We start from the raw sequence: 23,201 nt of genomic DNA, 5'->3' as shown, positions 1-23,201 counted from the left end.
TCTCGTCGTTTCCCGAACTATCCCGACGTTCCGATGCGTTTTAAAAATTTCAACCACTTTTTCATATACCATGTATACTTAACATATAGCCGTTTCTACAATTCGGGAAGCAACTACGATGACAAAGGATATGTTTGTTCTGATCGTAAACACGCCTAGCTGCAACTTTTGTTTCACCACGTATATCACGTCTAAAAAGAAAGGGGAAAAGAGCCGAATGTCAGATTTCACTGAAAAAAGTCTGAGTAAAGTTTTTTTTCACTTTTTTTCAACTAGGATTTTACTTTTTTAGTGAATATTTTTTTTTTGGAATATCGTTTTTTTTTTTCAAACAAACCGTACGTGATACAAATAAATGCATAGAATTTTTGACCAAAATTATATACAGTCCGTTTTCAAAATAAAAACCTCTATCAAAAAGTTTAATTTTGTAGACCTGTGCTATACAGAGTTATATTAAATCGAAAAAGATCACAACACAACTTAATTGATTTCTTAACTAACACCAACTTTTCTTCTTCCTCGTATATTACTTCCGTTGTTAGCAAATACCTCAAGACCAAACCAACCTTCAAGGGTACACGCCCCTTCCACTGGGTTTGTTTTGACAAGTGGTAGTTGGATTTAAACACTGCGATACCGACATTGACTAATTTCACGCCCAATCAATTTACGTGATCACCTAAATTGTTCACTGTTTCTTAGGGTAAGACAAATTGCGATACGCCACTGCTACGCAAGGCGACGGTCGTTTACAGCGTTGCCGTTCTCTACTTTGCACACCTCTTTATAATCCACGTGAAAATGGTTTGGCTCAATTTTCATGTTTCTTCTACATCGAAGCGAGACAACCAAACCGCGGGGTTTCGAGCCTTAACAAACTGGTAAACAGCAACGTTTGGTGTATTTAACGGTGTCGAGACGCGGTTGCACAGTCCTAAGTGTTAGGCAAACATACACGCATCTCGCGGTGTTGACTGAAAAACCAGCGTGGTCAAAAAAAATATACACCCGACCGACGTCCATAAGGCGCTATAATTACAAAACAAACACTGACAACTAAATACTGAAATACGAAAAATAATGTTAGCGGCGTGCGGTCACTTTCCGCTCTGATCGGGGCCCGTCTCTGTATTGTCCTCCATAGTCTATATACTCTTCCAGATTATCGGTTTTCCACCTAATTGTTGCTTCTTCCTTTCTCACAATCCAGCTATCCCAAGCGCCGCTTTTCCAAGTGCCACCAAACCACCTTATCTTAGTTTCACGTCTTTCTTTTCCAGATGCCGTCGCTTTGAAACTGTCCCACCAAGAGGCCATGGACTCGTACCACCACCGTCACGCGTACCAGCAGGAACCCCAGACCGGGTTCGGGTCCAACGCGAACTCTAGCGACTCAGAGCAAGAGGTGCCGTACACTCCGAGCTCGCCGAAAACTCACGCGTCGGAACCAAAGCGAAACAAGCGGAAAAACTTCAAGCCGCGGTGCAGTCAGAACGTACCCTCCGAAGAAGAGGTCCACTCGGGCGACTACCACGAAAACAACAACGTCAACAACAATGTGAGGAGGAGGAAAGCGCTGGTGGGACCGAGGAGGCTGGTCGTGGAGAGCGCGTACAGTCCGATGGACTTGAGCGGCTCGCGAACTCAGGACTCAGAGAGTCAGCGGTCTGATAATTCGGATTCGGATGACTTCAATACGGATAATTACCGGACGAGATCGGATAACGAGGAGGAGGAGGAGGAGGAGGAGCCCTCGAAGATCCCGACGAGTTTTTCGATCCACAACTTGTCGAAGCCTCACGTGTCTGATCAGGGCTTGAGTCAGAATCTGAGCCCGGATCAGATCGCGGAGATGCGGAACTATGCGGTGAACACGATGAGGGAGTTGTTGGGCATCTACGGGCTTACCTCAGAGGTGGCGGAGAGTATATCTAGACAGCTTCCTTTGGCTGCTTTCAGTACCGGTAAGTAGGGTGGGTGTGAAGGGGATATTGATGTGGTGTTGCCCTTCATTTTCTTCAGCGAATACGCAATTCTTCTTCAAGCCAATTTACTGTATTCCATTTCTAATGGGTGCAGAGTAATAAAACTTCGTTGTAATATACAAAAGGACAATATGGCGACCAACACGCAAATTCAATGGTTTTGGTTAGTGCAGGTAGGACCACTGGGAAAAGCGTGTCGAAAGAAATTAGATCAATTTTTTTTAACAAGTAAAATGTGTTACATTGCTAGGTCCGTAATAGAAAATAATTTTATACCTGCCTGTGTTTAATATTCTTTGGTTTGGTATACTACTTAGTCTAGTGTATCTCAGGAGATGCTCCCGCCTAAATGTAGAAAACACTTTTCTATTGAGACTAAGGACAATGTTTATTTGGTTCTCATTGAACGGGGTGCCAGCAAGCAAGCATCTTTAGAAGAAACGGTCACATTCACCTTTTAGAATTCGGAAATGGCGAAAATTAGGATTTACAGAGAACAACAAAGGCCAATTATTTACTTGGATGAAACCTGGTTCGACACTTATGATACCCCGGAAAAGGGCTGGGTTGACTCAACTGATAAATGCAAAACAAACCCGCTATCAAAAAGAGAAAAAAGAATAACTATTTTGCATGCTGGCTCTAAGGATGGTTGGATTCCAAATGGACTTTCTCTGTTTGCGAAAAATATTAAAGATTCTTCTCTGGATTACCATGGAGACACCAGTGTTGATTTATTTGAAAGTACTTCTATAATAACGACATTTATTTTCACGAAGATTATACCAAAAAGCAAATGATTGAATTTCTACAGTGCTTGAACCTACAAAAGGAATAGGTCTGTGATAATTATGCAAAAAATCTGGGGCATACAGTTTTAAGGCTTCTCACCTTACCACTGTATATTTAATCCCATTGAACATGTTTGGCACCAACTGAAATCTGCCATTCGTCGTAACAACGTTTTTCCAATGTCCTCAAACTTATAGAAACCGAAGTTTTTCACCATCCAACAATAGTATATCCATATTGCAAATGATATAGAACAAATAATAATTAGAACAGGCGATGATAGCGATAGTGATGCTAATATATTATGTGAATAATTTTAAGTAATTTACGTAGGTAATAAAAATACTTTGTAATTTTATTTTAGATTTAAACAAAAATACGCACATAAATAAATAAACATTGTTTAGTATCTTTCTTAACGAAACTCCAAATAATTAAATTCCGAGCTTCTTCTTACAGCTTGCCCGGGTTTTTCCTTAATTTTTTGGCAATTTTGGCTTTAGGGAGACGCATGTGAAATGGCATAGTGTTCCGGGAGAGGGGTAGAGGGGTCACTTTGTAATTAATTTGAGAAATACACTTATTAGACGCAGTTTTCTTCGATATTTCATATTGAACCATTTGCATTCAGTCAACCTGTACACTTCTTGTACACTACTTCTGCATAATGAAAGTGTTATGTTACTAATGTCGTTATTACTGTTGACCCTACAAAAATTTTTAATCGAATGATTTTATGGGTTAATTGTCTACCCGTGCCCTTAGAAAACCCTTAAATTTATTCGTACCGAACGAAATCCCTAATTTTATGACTCCGCACCGCTTCGAAACAGACTTTAACTTGACGTTAGTGGACGACGGCAAGTTAGGAGCGTTGTGAACAAGCGGCGTTGCCGGCTCGCGAAAGCGTCTAGCGCGACGATTATTCCTAACCAGCCATTTACGAATATTGTGTCCCGTGCTTCTTAACAATGAAGTCGACCGGGCGTTCAATAATGTCGCAATCTCGTTTGAAAAGACCTAAACCAGTTTTCATTATGTACGGCGACACACACACACACACACACACACACGCATGTAAAGTAACCGAAAAAAATATCAAGAGAGTTATTGAGTTGTCTCGCGAAAGACAATTTTGTTGTGATATGGTTATATTGGTTCGAGGCGATATTTCTGTCTTGTTTCGAATTCCGCAGAATTTATGGACCTGATTAATGTCGGGCGTATACAGGCCGTCCCCGAATTCGATTCCTGTGTATTTTCTTTTTCGTTTTTATGTTAATTGTTCTCGTCATCTTTGTTTTTATCCTCGTTTCGCGGTCCGTGTGTTTTGATCGGCAGATGAAGCGGGACACCAAGAAGTTATCTAGTTTTCTTCGCCTTTGTCGGTGGCGTTGGATTTTTTTTCCATAACCCCGGCCTTGTTATTCAGGGTGCGAATGTAAAGCAGGCGAACATTCCATTTTTGGCGAAGGATTCGGAAAATATGCCTAGTCTCGCGAAATTGTTTTTGGTTGGAATTTCAAAATTCTACAATTCTACAATTCAAAACTACTTTGCCATGAAAAAAAATTGGTACAACAAAATACAACTAGTTATTTAATTACAAATACTAATGATAAATTATGTGGCAACTTTGACATGCACAGAAATTATGTTTACCCGTTCGTGAAGGAACTAAAACGAAAACTAGTTTCATAAATCTGACATTCTGTATATTGTTTTAGCGGTTTTTCTTCATTTTGTTATTCTGTTAAGCTTTAGACATATTCTTTTTGGTCAAGCTATTCGCTGTTACGTTCGAATGCGAGGTATTTGCGTATATCTAAGAAACATAACTGTGCAATGTTAACAATCAGAGATTCTTTCTTTGAAAGATCCTTGTTGACTTTCTATTACGCCTCAGCATACTCGTCTATTTCATATAATATCGTAAACTGGGGACAAGCGAGTGATGCGGAGAGGGTGTTCATTCAGCAAAAAAGGATGCTTTTCAGACTGCCCCCGAGGCCATCCTGCAAAGATATATTTATAAAGTATAAAATACTAACAGTGCCTTGCATATACTTATTTAAATCATTCGTCATCGTTCATAAAAATAAAGGCTCTCACAATAAACACACGGATGTCCACGGTTATAACACCCGAAACACCTTCTAAAGCCAAGACTGAACCACATGTTCTACAAAAAGTCGCTAAACTACGCAGGACCTTATTAATATAATTTGCTTCCTACAAGCATAAAAGCATTATCTACAAGACAATTTAAAAAGTGCATCAGAAAGCTTCCGTCAAGCAATGCTTTCTACGACCTGAACGAATTTGAAACATATATTACAGGAGTGCCCTGATTAGTTTAGTGATATTTTCTCTACATTTTGTCAATATGTTTGTACTGTTTGTACATCCGTTTGTAACTGTTCTATACTGTACTGTTAAACGTGTGTTATCGTATTGTTTATATACATAATTCCATGTATCTTTATACTACTTTATATTGTACTTGTTTCCTGACGAAACATCCACTGTATACATACTGGGCTTTGTGAATAAAACTATCTATCTATAACTAAGTTCAGAGAGAGAATTCTGAGATCATCCGAATCTTGTTTTTTATTCATACATTTGTTATATTTCCGACACTGCTTTTACTTTTATATGTTTTCATATTTCCCTTTTTGTTATTTATTTCTATTGTTTCAACTTTACTTTTTTCTTTGAATTCGATTTCTAGACCTTTTTTGTAATAGTTGGAGCACAGAGGCTGAGGAGCGTTCATATTAATTATTGTGTTGATTTCTCTATTTATGTATTTATTTCTGGGCTGTTCCTTTTTAACAGAACGTCGTGGCAAAAAAAAAAACGTATCGAACGAGCCGGAACGGGAAGGTGCGTACCTTGAGTCTATTGTGTGTGCGTAAGCGACATTCTTGACGAATTTATTCAAGAATTAAAGGCTAGATGGATATTAGAGGCGCGCGCACAACTATCCGAGACGTATTTTAAATACAATGACTGGCGACGACGCCGCACCCATGTCTTTAAAAAATTTAAACGGCATATTGAAATTACCCGTAAAATTAGTTTAAAATGACGGCGTTTTCTTCGATCGGATGAACTGACACGCATTTAGAAGTTTCGATTTCGGAAATCCGATCTTCGCTGTCGAGTTTTAATTTATTTTTTCACCGAACGTCGAAAGCGATTCCAAAAAGATTTTTTTTTAATATTGGTTAATTTTTCTATTTTTGAATTTGCCGATTAATTTGTAATTAATTAGTTGGTAATTTATTGAGTAGTCAATGATTCTTTATTTATTAATTTTATTATTTTATCTGATATCTCTATCTCAGTTTGCGAAGTTTTTGAAAAATCAATTCCATAGTTCAAATATTTATTACCTAGTTTGTAAATTTAATGTTTCTTCGGGAAAATGGCAACCATAACGGTATATGTTTTAAAATAGTCGTTTTAAGCGTATTGAAACTAATAAAAAAATTAAAAATTCTATTGGATTCACTAAAAGATGTCCAGTGTGCGTATGTTAATTCTTTCACGTACGGATAGGCACATAAGAATTTATGAATACACATGAACACCTCGCGGTTTGTGTCTTTTATATTTCCTCTTCTGTTCTTGCGTAAATATTAATTTTGCATTTATTTTTTCTTTATAATAATTGCTTAGGTATCCTTCTAGGTGGCCTGTTTCTAAACAAAAACTGTCGAAAAGGGTGGCATTAAAAAAAACTTATATACGGGGGTCTAAAATACAGATCTAACATGCAAGATGTACCATTTAGCATTGAATATTTTTATCTTATCGAACGTATTTTTTTTTTATTTGATAAATGATTGAAAAAAATATGAACATTTCCGCCAGTGAACTTATTGACACGTTTAAAATAGACACGAAGTAAGGTAAAACTAAAACTAAACTAAAATTATTAATAATAAAAAGGAAACGCATCCAAAAAAATATACGCCACATTTTCATCTTAAAATTGGGTGAGAGTTACCCTCCTTCTTTTTGTCGAAGAGTTGAGTGCGGGGCGAGACTCGAATTTCCCTAGAAATCCGGCTACCCCGGACGGGCCGCGCCGAGAGCCTTGCGGAACCCTTTCCGCGTCAACGCATTCAAACCGCCCGCCGCAGCTGTGCACACACCGCGACCGGCCACTTTATGGACATTACTGTATAAAGTATCTTTTTCCTATTTTATTTCACGTGTAAACACTCGTATACGGCCTTAAATATACATGGCGCGTTAACGCTTTTATTGCTTCATTAGTAACCAGGAGTTTTTTTAAGGAGTTTTCGAACGTTTTTGGTCGTAAAGCGAGAAATGCTAATAAAATATAACGTTATGTTCCCATTATTGTGCTATCGACGGTTTGTTTGGACATTCTTCAAGACGCTGCCTGTAAAATTTACAAATTTACCTCCGCGGGTGATATATCCGCCGAAAAATTCCTGTGCCTAGGCTCGTGGTTTTGGTTAGTTTCTGTCTCAGTAAGTTAGCCAGGACATCTAAGCGGAAATGCTAAGTGAAGTGCGTCATGTGTGCTCGTTTGCAGGATGGACAACATGTCTTGCTAAACATAAACTAACTTATTTAATTAGATCCATATCCATATCCATATCTACGTCTAACGCGTCATATCTCGCAAATGTTTGGCTACATTGTTTTGTTTTTTTTTTTTACAACGCTCCTCGCCTTCCTATATTATTATGTCGGATATGCAGATGAGATGGAGTGGGCAACGTGGCTTGCTAAACCTGTCTGACTTGGCAGTTAATTATCTTAGCCAAACAACGCGGCGTGCAATGCGTGATCTTGTTACCACGCTATAAATCTATACGAATATGTCGGGTATGTTTAGTTTTCGTCAGATTTTGTCTTAGCAACTTAAAAAAATGCTACGTGACCGTTAGCACTTTACAACGACCTACATATATATAGTTATGTAATAGACATGCTCGTTAGCGGATAGCCAATGCGACATCCTTGCTTCCTGGCCTTGCCTAGCCTTATTAGATATCGATGTTTTGCTAACTCCGAGTCATTGAGCTGTCGTGTTTAGCTAGAAAAATGTATAAGTGTAGCGCATATTTAGCAAATTTGCAAATACTGCAGCGAAATGTTTTGCTAATAAACAAATTGCGAAGTGATGTGCTGAGAACAAGCTAATTTAGCGGAACACGTATGGACCTTTTGCTAACAGCAAACACGTTATATTCTACTTGAAGGCTGGTCAAAAATACGATCTAATATCGAATCGCAACTTTAATTAACAAATCAAGAGTTGGGCTTTACTTTCTACTTCTACTATTATTATTGTTTGCCTCGTTAACGGCGAACTTAAATTGAGTTTGAACTCGCAGAGGAATTGGTATAATCTACGGATTTCGTGGGCTCTCCGTCCATTAAGAGGCAAACAAAAAAGCGACTTCCTACACGCCCGCCGCATCGGCAAGAAATTGCTGGCAATTACGGAAATTTCCTGGCCTGTTTTTTTTTTTGGCATGTGCTGGTCAAAAATGTAAAATTTACAAATTCAGGTGAGCCTAATGTGACGCCTCATTGGCTAACGAGTCTAGAAAGTTCTTGGTGAAATAATATTAAAAAGGTTTAGCAAATTTCAAGAGGTTGGTGTATTCTTTTTATTGGAACATGCAGTCTAAAATAATGTAAAGTAAAAACTGCCGAGAGATATGAAAGGACTTGAAAAAACAGGTTATAACATACATTAAATATATTGATTGAAATAATACACATCAAAAAACATTTGCGGTTTTCCAAATTTACAAATTTCATCCTTCCAAATACGTAGCGGTAAAAATATCTAACCGCCCATACCACCCCCTCGCCCCACCATTCGAGAATATCGACTATGTAACAGCGGGAACCGGTAGAAATAACGTAGAAACACGGGGACCATTGTTCTTATTTTGAATAATAGCGAACGACAAGTTGATTAATAATGGCGGATACGTTCGGGTTTGTCCTGTGGCGGCGGGGGGGCTGTTTGTAAACCGCCGCCCGCCGCGCGGCTCTCGGGGGTCGCGTTTTTACCCTTTTCGACGAGAATTTAAGTTAATCCTTACAAAAATTCTAGAAAAATCGGGTACATACAGGGTGGATCAGCGGTGGCAAACGCTAGCTGCGGCATAGTATAGTAGGTAGCCATTTATATTATGAAAAAGCTTCATCTTTTAATAATAATAACTTTAATAATCTTGAAGTCCATTAAAAGTGAGTGAAGACCACCAGAAATCAAATATAGGTTTTAGTTTAATAAAGAAAATTTTTGAAGATTTAGTCCAAATTTCTGGAAAATAAGTAAAAAATTCCACAATACCGTCAAATTTACAAAATAGTATTAATAAAATCGTTTCATTTGGCGCGCGTTTCGGTGGGGTGGAGGGGGTCGAAACTGCCCCGTCGACACACGAACACTTTTTTTCTTTTTCTCGTAAAAAACGCGGATCGTATTACCTGGTTTGGTGGACAAAAGGCTCAAAAGGCCGTAAATAATCGTTTAACCTTCCGTTTCTTTTTTTCTCGTCGTCTTTTGTCCCTCTAAATATCGAACCCCGTTGCCGTAAAAGGAGAGAGAATTCGCATCCCCGGAGGTGCATCTCCAGCTCTCGAGCGTATTTTTTTTTGCGCTAAACGATCGTGGGAAAGGACTCAATTTGGGCGAAAAAACAATCGCGGGCGATCGCGGCAAAGGGTTGAAAATACGTTGAGGAACGCCGCGGGAGGGGTGGCTTTATGAGAAAACCCTCATGGTAACTAAGGAAGAAACTGCAATACTACGCTATATTGGAATTCAAAAATATGATCAGTGAGTTGATACCGTTAAATTTTTCAAAGGCTTTTTTATATTACTGCGCACAAGTTACTAAAATTTTACGGTTTCTCACTGTCATCGTTTTGTTTAATTAAATTATATAATAAAAATAATAATTCACAGGGTTCCATATCTGGCACCCTGACATTCTGAACTCTCTCCTGTAGTGTAAGATGCTGATGCTACGTCGTGATTTACATATGATTAACATGATTAACATTTTTAGAAATAAGAACAAAAGTACCCCTCTAATCGATAGCCTTAACATAAAAATTGATGACACTCAAAGGAAATTTGTAGCACCTGTAGCAGTAAATGGATAGTCCGCGTCGGTGCAAGGAACATTTAAACTCAGTTTCCCAAAAAAACATACTATACAATAGAAATGGTCTACAAAAACGCAACTCATGTCTCCGTTTCGTTTTGTGGTCTGCGGAAGTTTGTTCATATTTCTCATCTGTCTACGGATATTAACTGGTTGACTGACTGACGTCAGTTGCGATGTCTTTGCCTGCTTCATCGACTACCAGAAAGCCTGAACTTTAACTGAGGCTGCCTGTACAAGAATCGAGTCATTTGAGATGTGGTTATATAGACGCATGTTAAGAGTCCCATGGATCGACCATATAACCAATCTTAGGGCCCTATAAAGGATTGGTAAAGACAAGGAGCTGCTTCTCTTAATAAAAACATACAAGCTTGAATATCTGGGACACATAATGAGGAACAGCAAGCGGTGTGACTTGTTCCAGCTGATTCTGCAGGGCAAGGTGAAAGGCAGGAGGAGGCCCGGTAGACGAAGGATGTCGTGGTTGAGGAACTTGCGTACATGGTTCAATACAACAACAGTAGGCCTTTTTCGTGAAGCAGTTGACAAAGTACGCATTGCCATGATGATCGCCAACATTCGTAACGGATAGGCACCACCTGGGACAAGGACGAAGTTGGGACCTTCCGTGCCCGAAAGTAGGTGCGATGATACATTTAATACATGGATGTGTAGAACGCCCATTGGAACTATTAATATTGATAGGTAATATTTTACTTTTCAATAATATACTCCAAATCGTTTTTCATTTCGAATTCTAATTCTTACAAAGCAAGAATTGAATAATACCCCATTTATAAATGACCAGGAACGCTATTAAACAGTTTCAATAATTAAAAATCACACAAGATGACAAAAATCAAAGGTCAATGTATTAAAGGATCCTGATTCGAAAATGATTAATTCGAATGTACCTAGTTTTAATGAGGCGCAAAATTGTCGGAGATATTGATAGATCCTTCGTAAATTGTTTTTCTGTAAAAATCATTTTCGAGTCCTGAGAATGACCGAATAAACAGCCGAAACGTCGGAATAGGAGCTAAAAAGATTTTAATGGTTTCGTTGACCCCTTCGAACAAACTTAACCCCTAAAAAACAACAACAAATAATGACATAACGAGGATATATAAAAAGCAACAAAATGAAGAAGTTGGGAAAAAATATGTAAAATAGTACCCCACAAAAATTTGTTCGAAGGTGCAATTTGAGCTTCTTAAATTCGCAAAATACCCTGTAGGAAATCGTTACAACGTTTGAACATAAAACCCGAGGAAACCCTTGCCCGGAAAAAATTCACACAGTTCTTACAGCCCCCCGCCACTTAATGCGAATCCGTTTTTTTTTTTAATCCACTCCGATCGAATATCAACCCTTGTGCCGTCGAAAAAAATCCGAGTCAACAAACCACTTTACTCATTTATTTATTTTTTCCTCTACCTGGCAGATTTACCGTGAACCTAAATTAGACCCGGAAACAACAAAGGGATGATTCCCTTCCCTTTCGATATTGAAAAATTGTTCAATTTAGCATCTTTTAACCCCCTTTTCACATGGCCAGAGACAACATCATTCTCGCGCTTAATACCCGGTATCATCTTTCTCCGGGGTTTAAAAAAATAAAAAAAAAAGATCGTCACCTTACGGCCCGGATCCCTTCGGGGGTCGTTTACCCCCCCGTGCCTTGAAAACGGCGTAAAATTGGAATTTCACACAGACCCGCGAGGCGGTAGGTAGCGCTATCATCCAGCTGACTTGTCGAGCTGTTCGGAAAACGCGGCCGGGTAGAATATTCGGCTGGGTGGCAACGTCGGGGGGTTGATTTAGTGTCGGGCTACTAGATTTGTGGTACCAGCGTCTTAATATGTGGTAAACGACGGGTCGCTTTGTGCCGATCGTCTGACGAGGAGATTTACAATGAGGGAGAGGGTTTAAAGAATTTATGTCGACAACTACACCAGTCGTTAAATTACGATATACGGTTCCTGCAAGAAGAATTGAATTGTGTATTTATTTATTTATATATTTCCTGGTATAAAAATTCAAACTTTTAAAATTATTTACTGCGTTTAATTTTTTAATTGGGATAGAAAGATGAAAGTATATATTTATATGCATTTTTATGCTTAAATATAATATAGCCGGTGTTTGAAAAGAAATAGAATATTAAAAAAATAGAATAATATGTTTTAAATTATTTCAAAGTCAAATAGTTACTAGTTTTAGAGTTTTGGAGTTTACTAGGAGTCCGACCACATCTTATTATAGGAGAGTTAGACAAGTAATTCGATCTAATCTAAATCGCTCAATAGAAAAGGTCAGTCAGTAATTTATACAAAGAGAAGAATGCAAAGAAGTTTGTAAAATTTGGAGTTTTCTTCGTACGAGTAAAAGCATTCCGAACTGTAGATGCGTACTCTAGTACAGACCTATTATACCCGATTATACTGACTGATGCTTGTTGAACCCTAAAAAAATAAAGTCCAGATTTCTCAAACATTTTTTGACAATATTTTCGATATAATTTAATTGTGCATGCCCCCGTATAAAGTGCCCTTCACATCCCGTCGAACTTCAAAGTAACAGCAAACATCGGTAAATATTAAAGTTTGCACAAATGATAGCGATATTTTTTCAAATATCTGGCGCCCTGTATAATTGGCGACACCTGAAACTCTCTCTCGACACAGTTTACGATACGGTTCAAATAAAATTATCCCACTTTAACGGTTTTTCATTTATCGCCAATAATTTACCCACAAAAGCGGAAATTTTGAAGGTCTTCTAGATTTTTGCCCATAATTTGAAAACCCTGTATATAATCAAAAAAATGCCTGAAATAAACGTTTTTGCACTGGATCTTCCGCGTCTACTGGTTAAAGAATTTTGCCGATCGGGTAAAACGATTATGGAGGAAAACATTTTTCTGGAAGCTAAAACTTCGTAAAATTTGATCAAATTTAGGACACATTTCTCATTTAGCACAGAATATCGGGAACACCCTCGACAATAATTGAAAACCTCAAATACAAAAGTTTTTGCTGTCTATGCGGGCTATATCGGAATATAAAAGAAAGTGAGATCTGAAGATAGTCTTTCAGTTATAACCAATTTTCAATAACGTTAACTGTTAAAATGTTAATACATTTTAAATATGTGCAGAATTTGACCTCCTCCAAAAGCAGATCTTAATTTTTCACATTACGTACAAAAATTGTTTAAAAACAGGCAACCATTTCTGTAGGGTGAATTAAAAAAATTGTTAATTATCCAGAAATCACTTCACTGAAGTAAAAAAAATTCTGAAAGTTTCGTTAGTTTCGTACGCATTACTTTACAACGTGGTATACCTAAGTTCTTAGAAACCATCATGCACTTCACTTCAACAGAAATAAAAACTCCATCTGTTACTAAATTATTGACAAAATAGTCATTCCATATGGCCACAATAACACCTAACCAAGAGAATGATTTAAAAAATTTGTTTACTAATTTGAAAATTTTAGTTCAAAAAAACTTTCTACTTTGAAGGCAATGATTGTTTCTCGGAACCAAAACGTCATAGGTTGTGGAATGTAAAAAAATAATATCACTTTCAATGCTTTTTTTTTAGGATTTTGTAGTTATTTATCGAGTAAATTTCGAGAATTTTTATAAGTCCCCCTGTATTTCCGAAGCTAAAAGAAATATACATACAGCATGTGAAATTTTCATCGCAAGATCGATCCAAAAATTGCTCTCCTAATTATTGACATTCGATGGGAAAAGAAAAAAATACGCGCACTCGCGCAATTCCTCGCCTTTGTCCGGCATTTTGCAATTTATTATTAACCCAAATATCGCGCGCGGGGCTACGGACGAAAAATAATGATTAATAATTGAATTTTCGGTTGCGCATTTTTGACGCATACGTACGAACAATTTCGAGCGAAATTAACGCCAACAATACGCCCGACGGTTTACAAATTGAGCGTTGCGCGACCGTGTTTATTTTTTTCCAATTATTCATCGTTTTTTTAATTACAATATGTATTGTGTGACCCACTTCGGGCGGGTTTTAGAACGCGGCAATACGCGAGATTTTTTTAACGACCGTTGAAAAGGTTTAACCTTTACCCGAATTTGATTTTTTTCATTTTTTTTTATTTTAGCTCTCTACCAATTCCAGTATGGCTGTTATAAAACAATTATATAAAATAATTAGTATGTGTATAATATACAAATATATAAATAATATAAAATAAATAATATTAAATATAAATAATATACGGGGTGAAGCTACTTTTTTGAGGAAGAACTGTTTACAGCTGTTAAAGAAAAGGTGAAAAATAAAATGCAGTAAAATATTATTCAAGTTCCTATAATTTTGGGCCTTTTTTCCTGTTTCCCAACATTTATTTAGTTTGGTTTACCAAGGGCACTAAGTTCTTTGTCGCATAATTGTTAACACCCTGAGTGATAAAGATTAAAAAAAATTTTTTTCAATAGTTCGAATCTTTAATTGAAATACGGCATACCTGAGTAAAAATTCCGAAGAAAATTGATTGAATTTAATTTAATTACTTACTAAAAGTAAACATCAATCTTTCTTCCTTTTTTTAGTAATTGATTTTAAGTTCCGACGATTAATCAGAACATTTGAAAGGCCTACCTGCAAAACTTGGTCCGTAACTATGCAGAGCGTTCCTTTTTTTGAGTTGAAAATTGATCAAAATGAATTATTGCATGACTCAACTACACCTTCAAATTGTATCGATAATTTTTTATCAAAATCCTTCAGACCCTATAGACGATCTAAATTGAAGTAACTAACTAAAACCGAACAAACAGGATCAATCAAGTTATTACTATATACAGTTATTACTGTAGTACTATAGTATAATGAATTTTAATTATATATAATATTATTATAATTAGGTTATTCAATAAAAATACTTGAAATAAATTGCATCTGAAATCTTTGTATATGATTGTTTTTAAGTATTTAAAAATATTTATTTAGAACTTTTTAACATTTTTAAAAGTCGTAAATACTATTCGCTGGCAATCTAAGGTATTTTCAGATTGCTAATACCTTAAAAAGGTATTGGCGGATTTGAAATTAAAAATTACGTCTTTAATATTTTTAAATATTTTATTTGCCTTTATTTAAAATATACAGGGGTTTTCACTTAAAACTCCGCACGCCAATAAGTCCAAAACGAAAAGAAATATTTAATTTATGTAAAAAGTAGTCAATGTGTGGGGTCAAGTAGATATTTCCTAAAGTTTAAAAAATTCGACGCCTGCAAAGAGCTGGGCGTCGCGACGCGTCGAAAAATTATTCGATTGCAGAGACTCTGGAAATACGCGCATACAAAAGTACATATTATTTAAAAACTTTTTTGTTATTTACTCAAACTTATTTACTTTACCCGTTTCTAAGTTATACCGATTTAAAGTAAACATTTCTTGATTAATAAAAAATGTGATTAACGCTTATTTTTACAAGTATGCCATGAATGTTAGTTACTATGGCAACCATTGTTATCGCAGTTGTTTTAAGTGGAATTACAAACGTAAGTTGTTATTGCTGTATCAAAATATTGTCACATTTTGTCACAAGAAATATCCAAATTTGTTCGGTTTAAAAAAAACTAAGAATTATTATGTGAAAATGGTGCAATTTAGCAATGAGGAAAAAGTAGACATGTTACTGGTGTTTGGAGAATGCAGATGCAATTGTAGAGAAGCAAAAAGAGTTTACGCACGGCGTTATCCGCATAGAAGAGTCCCCGATGCAAAAACCTTTTCAAGTTTATGTAAAAACTTAAGAGAATATGGCAGCTTCATGAAACCTAAAAGAGATAGGAACAGGACGGCTACAAATGATGAAAATACTGCTGCTGTAATTCAGCAGGTTGATAATAACCCCAAGATATCCCTATCAGAGATAAAAGAAAATACCGGTGTTACCATAAGTTCTTCGTGGAGAATTCTACATAGAAACTCTTTTCATCCGTACAAAAGTAAACTAGTTCATAAACTAGAACCAGGCGATTATGCTAGAAGAATGTATTTCTTAGCGACATTGTCCGATTTGTATAGCCAAGATGCAAATTTTCTCTCGAAAATTTTATGGAGCGACGAAAGTCGATTTCAAAATAATGGAATCGTTAATAGACACAACTGTCGTTTTTGGTCCGAAAACCATCCTCGTTGGAATACAGAAAGAGGTAACCAACGAATTTTTAGTATCAATGTTTGGTGCGGCATATTAAATGGATTCCTTCCTTACTTTTACGAAGGAACTTTAATTGCAGATCGCTATTTAAGATTTCTTCAAACTACACTTCCGGAACTATTAGAAGAAGTGCCTCTTGACACTAGAATGAATATGTGGCTACAGCAGGATGGAGCGCCTGCACATAATGCCCAAATAGTAACGAGGTATTTGAACCGAGAATATCCCAATAGATGGTTTGGTACTAATGGACCGGTAAGGTGGCCGGCGAGGTCCCCGGACATTACACCACCAGATTATATTCTTTGGGGCTACCTAAAAAACGTTATCTATGAAGAACCTATCGAAGATATGGCTGATCTCATTAACAAAATTAGTGCAGCGTGTGCCGCTATCACAAGAAGGACTCTCCTACAAGTGACCCAAGCTCATCTGTTAACAGTTTTTGATAGTTGTGTTCGACCAGATGGACATAATTTTGAACAAAATTTTTGAAATGTCTTATTATGTAGTTAATTGCAATAATAATTTTGGTTATTAACTTGTAGGTATTTTACTGTTTTTTCATTTATTTATCATGTTATCAGAACTAAATCGATAAAAAATAATAAATAAAATCATACTAAAATAGTTGAAATCTATTGTTTGTAATTGCACTTAAGACAACTGCGATAACAATGGTTGCCATAGTAACTAACATTCATGGCATACTTGTAAAAATAAGCGTTAATCACATTTTTTATTAATCAAGAAATGTTTACTTTAAATCGGTATAACTTAGAAACGGGTAAAGTAAATAAGTTTGAGTAAATAACAAAAAAGTTTTTAAATAATATGTACTTTTGTATGCGCGTATTTCCAAAGTCTCTGCAATCGAATAATTTTTCGACGCGTCGCGACGCCCAGCTCTTTGCAGGCGTCGAATTTTTTAAACTTTAGGAAATATCTACTTGACCCCACACTTTGACTACTTTTTACATAAATTAAATATTTCTTTTCGTATTGGACTTATTGGCGTGCGGAGTTTTAAGTGAAAAACCCTGTATTTTGTCTTATCTAACATTACGTGTTTGGTATTTTTATAATATTTTATAAATGATGTGTGCGAACGAATCAATTTAAAACTCGTAAACAGTATTAACGTTACGTATCGGTAGGGTGGTGGGGGGGAAGGAGTAACGTGTCCCGATCGTTTTTTTTTCCGTTGTTCGGCATTGTTAAATTCAGGGAATTTCTGAAACGCGACGTATATACATATATATATATACACGTTTTTAATTTAAATAATGTAAGTGGGTTCGCGTATAGAGCCGAGGCGAGCGGTAATTTTCGTCGTTCATTATTCTTTTCGAGAAACGAGTTTTTTAAATAACAATGGGCGTCGGAAAAAATTTTACATTTGAATTATTTAAATATTAATCTCGATATATTGTGTGCGGCAAAAAGAACCAGTCATCGTACATCTGCGTTCGCGTGGAAACGGTGCCGACTCGGGCCGCGTACAGCGCGGCCTCGAAACGGAATTCTATTTTGACGGCTGCGTCGGTCTTTGACAGACGTCCTGCGCTTTTTTGTTATTCGCCAACTAACTAAGTTAGTCTAGTGGTTTTGATAACGTATCTAGTATCTGACTTAATCCGTTCACCTTTATACATACATAAATAAAACATTTTTACATGAACGTCCTCCAAGTTTATTCATTGCAGATGAAATAACTCTAGTGTGGATGCTTTGACCTCAATTTTTTTCAAAAGTTTTCGACTGTATTTGTCAGCACACCATTAAAACGGTTTATGACAGTTGGAAGAGTGCGGGGTTCTGACAATTGACAATTGACAATTATGGCCGGAAGAAGAAGAGGAAATAGTTTTAAAATTGCTCCAATTTGGCTTCGATATTGAAATATCTGGAAAACGTACAACCACAGAACAATAAATTGCTTTCTTCTGTAATAACTCTGCTTACTGCAGGTTGACTGAAGTGTTCACCTGCTGTGGTCCGGTACTCATATTAGCCATAAAAATTAACTCAAGGGAGGTTGCATAAAACGCTCCATTTCAGCCATCAAATGTCTGCTGACCTCATTGTTACGTCAAAATAACAAGTGTGGTTGCTAAGAACCAAAATACAATTTATTAACAATCATTGTTATTTAGGCGAAAATGGTTGAGTTAGCAGTAACCGTGTTGGCTTCTTCTGGGACTGGCTCGCATTTTACTCTGTACCTGCTTATATATTGTTTGCGGGGGGCGGAGCTAAATGAGAGGCATGTACATCGTCTCGTATGACTGATTCCCATACTGGTAAAAGGTAAAGACGTGAGCCGCAGTTAAGATTGTATGTGTGGTTGCTTATTGATTTCTGTAGATTCTCGGATTTTTCATTGGTAGAAGAATTGATTACATGCAAGAATTTTAATTTTATCAAATAAAATTTTATGTCCGGTTTTGTGATTGTGTTCCGCAACTGCTGAGTCTAATTGTCTTAGTCTTAAGGCACTGTCATGTTCTATGAGCCTAGTTGATATTTTACTTCCGGTTTCTCCAATGTATTCGTTGGCTCCTGGCATCTCAAATAGAATTTCGTCTTTGACAGATCGAAGATGTTGCGAGATTTTTGGACTAGCGGTAAATCTGGTTTTGACGTTATATTGGGTTGTTCGGAAAGTCATTTCGTTTTTTTTGGGGAACATGAAAGACAGTTTTCGTATAATGAATAAATATTTTATTAAATTATATATTGGCCATTCTGGTCCGACACCTTTTGCCATCTTTCTGGCAGTAACATAATTCCCCTCTCATAAAAGTTTTGGTCCTTGCTGGCAAAAAACTGGTTCAGGTGGTTTTTGACATCTTCATTTGAGGTAAAGGTTTTGCCATCCAAAAAATTTTGCAGGGACCGGAACAAATAGTAGTCGGAAGGCGCCAGATCTCGAGAATATGGTGGATGTTGCAGTACGTCCCATTCAAGCTGTAAAAGTTTTTGGCGAGTGACCAAACTTGTGTGAGGTCTCGCATTATCCTGGTGGAACACTACACCCTTCCTGTTGATTAATTCGGGCCTCTTCTCTTTAAGTGAATCATTCAATTTGTCCAGTTGATGACAATAGACTTCTGAATTAATCATTGTATTGTCCGCTCAAAAAAAACGATTCCTTTGACATCCCACCAAACGGAGAGCATCTCTTTTTTTTGGTGAATGTTGGCTTTTGACACGCTTTAAGCCGGTTCATCTTTTCGGCTCCATGACCTCTTGCGTTTAACATTGTTGTATACAACCCATTTTTCGTCCCCGGTAATAATCCGCTTCAAAAATGGATCATTTTCTTGACGTTTGAGGAGCGAATCACACACGTCAACGCGACGACACAAATTTCGCTCCGTAAGAACATGGGGCACCCACACATCGAGCTTCGAGCTTAAGCCCATGCCTTTCAAATGGCCATAAACCGTCGAATTCGACAAATTTAATCTCTCACCGATCTCTCGTGTGGTTATTCGCCGATTTGCATCAACTAATGCCTTTATCGCATCTTTGTCAGCTTCGACCGGCCTTCCAGACCGTGGTGCATCTTCGACATCAAAATTGCCGGATCGAAATTTTGCAAACCAGTTCTGGCACTGGCGTACTGTTAGCACGCCTTCTCCATACACATCCGTCAATTTTTTTCTCGCTTGGACAGCATTTTTACCTTTTCTGAAGTAAAAAAGTAAAATATGACGAAAATGCTGCTTATTGCTCTCCATATTTAAAAGGGCACCAACCAAAAACTACTGCGTAGAATTAATAGAACTTTTTCACACACAAGCCTTGCAATATCAGCTCTCAATAATGGTTATGCGGCTTAAGTGTGAAGTTGGTTTCGAAAAAACGTAATTAAGTCCTCTGACGGGAAAAAACGAAATGACTTTCCGAACAACCTTATATTTCTTTCTAACTTGCGATTGAATGTAAGGAAGGGCAACAGTGACAAGTGTGGGATCGCTTTCGGGCTCATTGCTATTGGAAGTTTGAATATTTTGCACCGCTTATTATGGAAATTATTAGAGAGAAGAGCAGAGGTAAGGTGTTTTAATTCTGAGGTCAGTGACTCGGACTGAGATAGTTTTACATATCTGTAAACAAGAGAGTTGATAACCGATGATTTTTGGGCCGGATGGTGATGAGACAATGCATTAAGGTATCGGTCTGTGTGTGTGTGTAGTTTTTTGTAAACACAATGACCCAATGTTAGGTCTGATATTCTATTGATAAGAATATCTAAGAATATATAATATATTCGTTATATATCTCTCTCCTATTTAAAACTGACGTGTTCCCTACGTTTCTTTGGTAGGTGTCTACTGAAAATAAAGTTATTGTTATTACGCTCTGAGAAAAATTGATCGAGCTGTGTGCCAAGCGTTCGTCAAAAAAAAAACGGGTTATATTGGACGGATGATTTGCAAGAAAACTCAATTAATGCCAAGCGAATTAAAAAAACTCGTGCGAAAATTTCGACTCGAAATTTTGCATCGGTGTTTGCCAACTTAAATTTTATAGATTTTCTTATAATGGTTCACCGAAATCATTAAATTAATTTTGTTTTTTAAACAGGTACTAATGATTCGTGGGATGCCCCCAAACCAATTGCAAAAATCATGTTTCTATAACTTAAATGAACGATTTCCATTGCCGTCAGCAGTCCGACTATTTTTCCTCAAATTAAAACGAATTCGATTAATTCGATAATTTTTATTTAATTCGAAATAATTTTGTTCGTCGTCATTGTGCGACCCTGCCTGGAAAAATCATTAAACGAATAACGTAAATAATAAGTTCTCTAAAAGTGTAAAGGAACGCTCAAGAGGTTTGTCGACGATGGTGAGTCACTCGACATTAAAAAAGTCCCTACTTATAATTATCGTTATAATCGGCCAAACCAAAGAATCTACTTAAAACTTCCCATATTTTTCACTCGAAACTGCCCGACCGAAAAAAGGCATCGTCGGAGAAAAAGATTTAAAAGTTTGTTTTACGCTTTTTTTTCTTTCCTCCGAGGGCCTCCGTCTTTAAACGGCCGAATCATCGAAAAATGCGCACCGTCATCAGAATTAATGTATAAAAACCACGAAAAAATTCCCCCGTAATGTACTGACTAAAGACCGGCACCAGCGATGAAAAAGTGCTCTTCGTTAATTTTTCGGGAGATTTTTTTTTATTTCCTTCACCCCACGGCGGCTAATTATCCATAGAATTTCGGTAATTATTACGAGAGAGCAACGTACAGAGGACCTCTTCGATCCGTGTGGCAGCTTTGCCTGAATGTTTCATCAGTCTCTTCAATTCGTATCTTTGAATAAAAAACAACTGCGATTTGGCATTTGCATTTATTCAATTTTTTTTGCCGAAAAAAGTACAGTCATATCAAGGATCGAACCTGAGCCCTCCCGATTAATCGTCGTTGGAGATACGCATAGGACCATCGATCTACGCGCGAAAAAAGCTCCGCCGCCGCGTTGACGTTCGGATCAAAGTCCAATCGGCGCCGGTATTTATTCTGCAATTACGGGGCGTTTTTTTTATTCGGGCGTATAATTTTAATCGAAGACGCGTAGAAAAAAAAACACACACACGCCGAATATATTGATCTCCGTTACTTTTAAATTGACTCGGAGAAAACAATGGTCGTATATAAGGAATTTCGAGCCTTTTGATGAAACCACATGAGTAATGGACGTGTATTAATGGAACGACTTGATGGATGTCGGTATCCGTCATTGTCGAAAATTCTTTCCTTCTCTCTCTCTCTCTCCGTGCCCCGCGGTCCGTTGACCGTCAGTTTTCGATTTTCCTCTCGTTGTCTGACCTACCAGAGGCATGGAATACAGGCCAGTAAATAAGTCTCGTGGATAAATGCGATGAAATAACAGTTGAATAAATATTAACGATCCATACTTCGATGATCAAACGAACTTACCTGGTAAGTGAAGTTCGATCGTAATTATATGTTACACCTCTTCGTAGAAATCAATATACGTAGTCCCCCTTCTAGTCGCTAGGTGGCACCACAGCTTTAAAGCAGAGCCAAAAAACTGTGGAATAACTTACCATGGACGGTATATTCGCCATCTATGGTCTTAACCTCATTCTATTTTAAAGCCCGTTTATAATAAATTTGCCAAAGGGCATTTTAGTACTGTTCAGAACAATAAATTGGGCGGGAATGGGTGATTTCTACGAAGAGGTGTAACATATAATTACGATCGAACTTCACTTACCAGGTAAGTTCGTTTGATCATCGAATTATATGTTACACCTCTTCTATGAAATCAATATACGTAGACTTTCAAAGGCAACTCAGCAAATTTGTTATAAAACGATTTTATTCGGCTATATGAGGAAATCCAGGAAGTTTATGAAAGCCTCGAGTACAAATACAAAATAAATGGCTATCCGAGAAAACAAACCTTCTGAAAAATTCTATGTCCCAAATGTGGCATTAACAAAAAGGCCTGCACTTGCTATATAGGTCTATTATAAAAAAGGGGAAAACATTTAGAGCATTCTCACCAATCTGCCGTTTTTCCAATCATATCAATTGAAACACCTTTACAAAACGCAGACGATGTTGAGGCATGTCGAGTTCTGTGAACAGTAAAAATAAAAGTGTAGACACCACTATCTTCTAAAGTTATCTTTATTCATCTACTTTTTTTGGGTATAGTTGCTGCCCTACAAGGCTTTTTAAATGTAATAAGTAAACGAGATTCACTGCCTCTTAAAGCACTGGTCCTCTCAATAATATATTTGAAACCACACAAAGATTTACATCTTCATATTTATGCAAAATTAAAAACAGGTCGAGTCTTATTTATAGCTGAAATCTTAATTTGATTCGTTATTCTAATTTCTAATCCATCTGGAAATGATTTTATGTTGACCAATTCTATAAGAGAGAGCGTTTGGACTCTATGTACAATCGTTAACTTCAGTAGGAAAAACTAATTTAATTGTTTTAATGACAGTTAATTGCTT

General features: G+C 37.0%; 1 protein-coding gene across 4 annotated transcripts in view; it reads left to right on the top strand.

Moving 5' to 3' along the window:
* The window catches only part of LOC132705965 (zinc finger protein castor homolog 1-like), an 83,068-nt gene that overhangs the window by 21,017 nt on the left and 38,850 nt on the right, over positions 1-23,201 (top strand). For all 4 annotated transcript variants that reach the window (XM_060676963.1, XM_060676962.1, XM_060676961.1 and 1 more), the window contains exon 3: positions 1,284-1,967. In XM_060676963.1, coding sequence (XP_060532946.1) covers positions 1,284-1,967 — 684 coding nt within the window. The remainder of the gene's footprint in view (positions 1-1,283; positions 1,968-23,201) is intronic.

Source organism: Cylas formicarius, unplaced genomic scaffold (assembly GCF_029955315.1).
Source record: "Cylas formicarius isolate icCylForm1 unplaced genomic scaffold, icCylForm1.1 PGA_scaffold_8__14_contigs__length_24414737, whole genome shotgun sequence".
Lineage (NCBI taxonomy): Eukaryota > Metazoa > Arthropoda > Insecta > Coleoptera > Brentidae > Cylas > Cylas formicarius.
The sequence above is the reverse complement of the archived record's forward strand: the minus strand, read 5'-3'. Positions and strand labels throughout refer to the sequence as shown.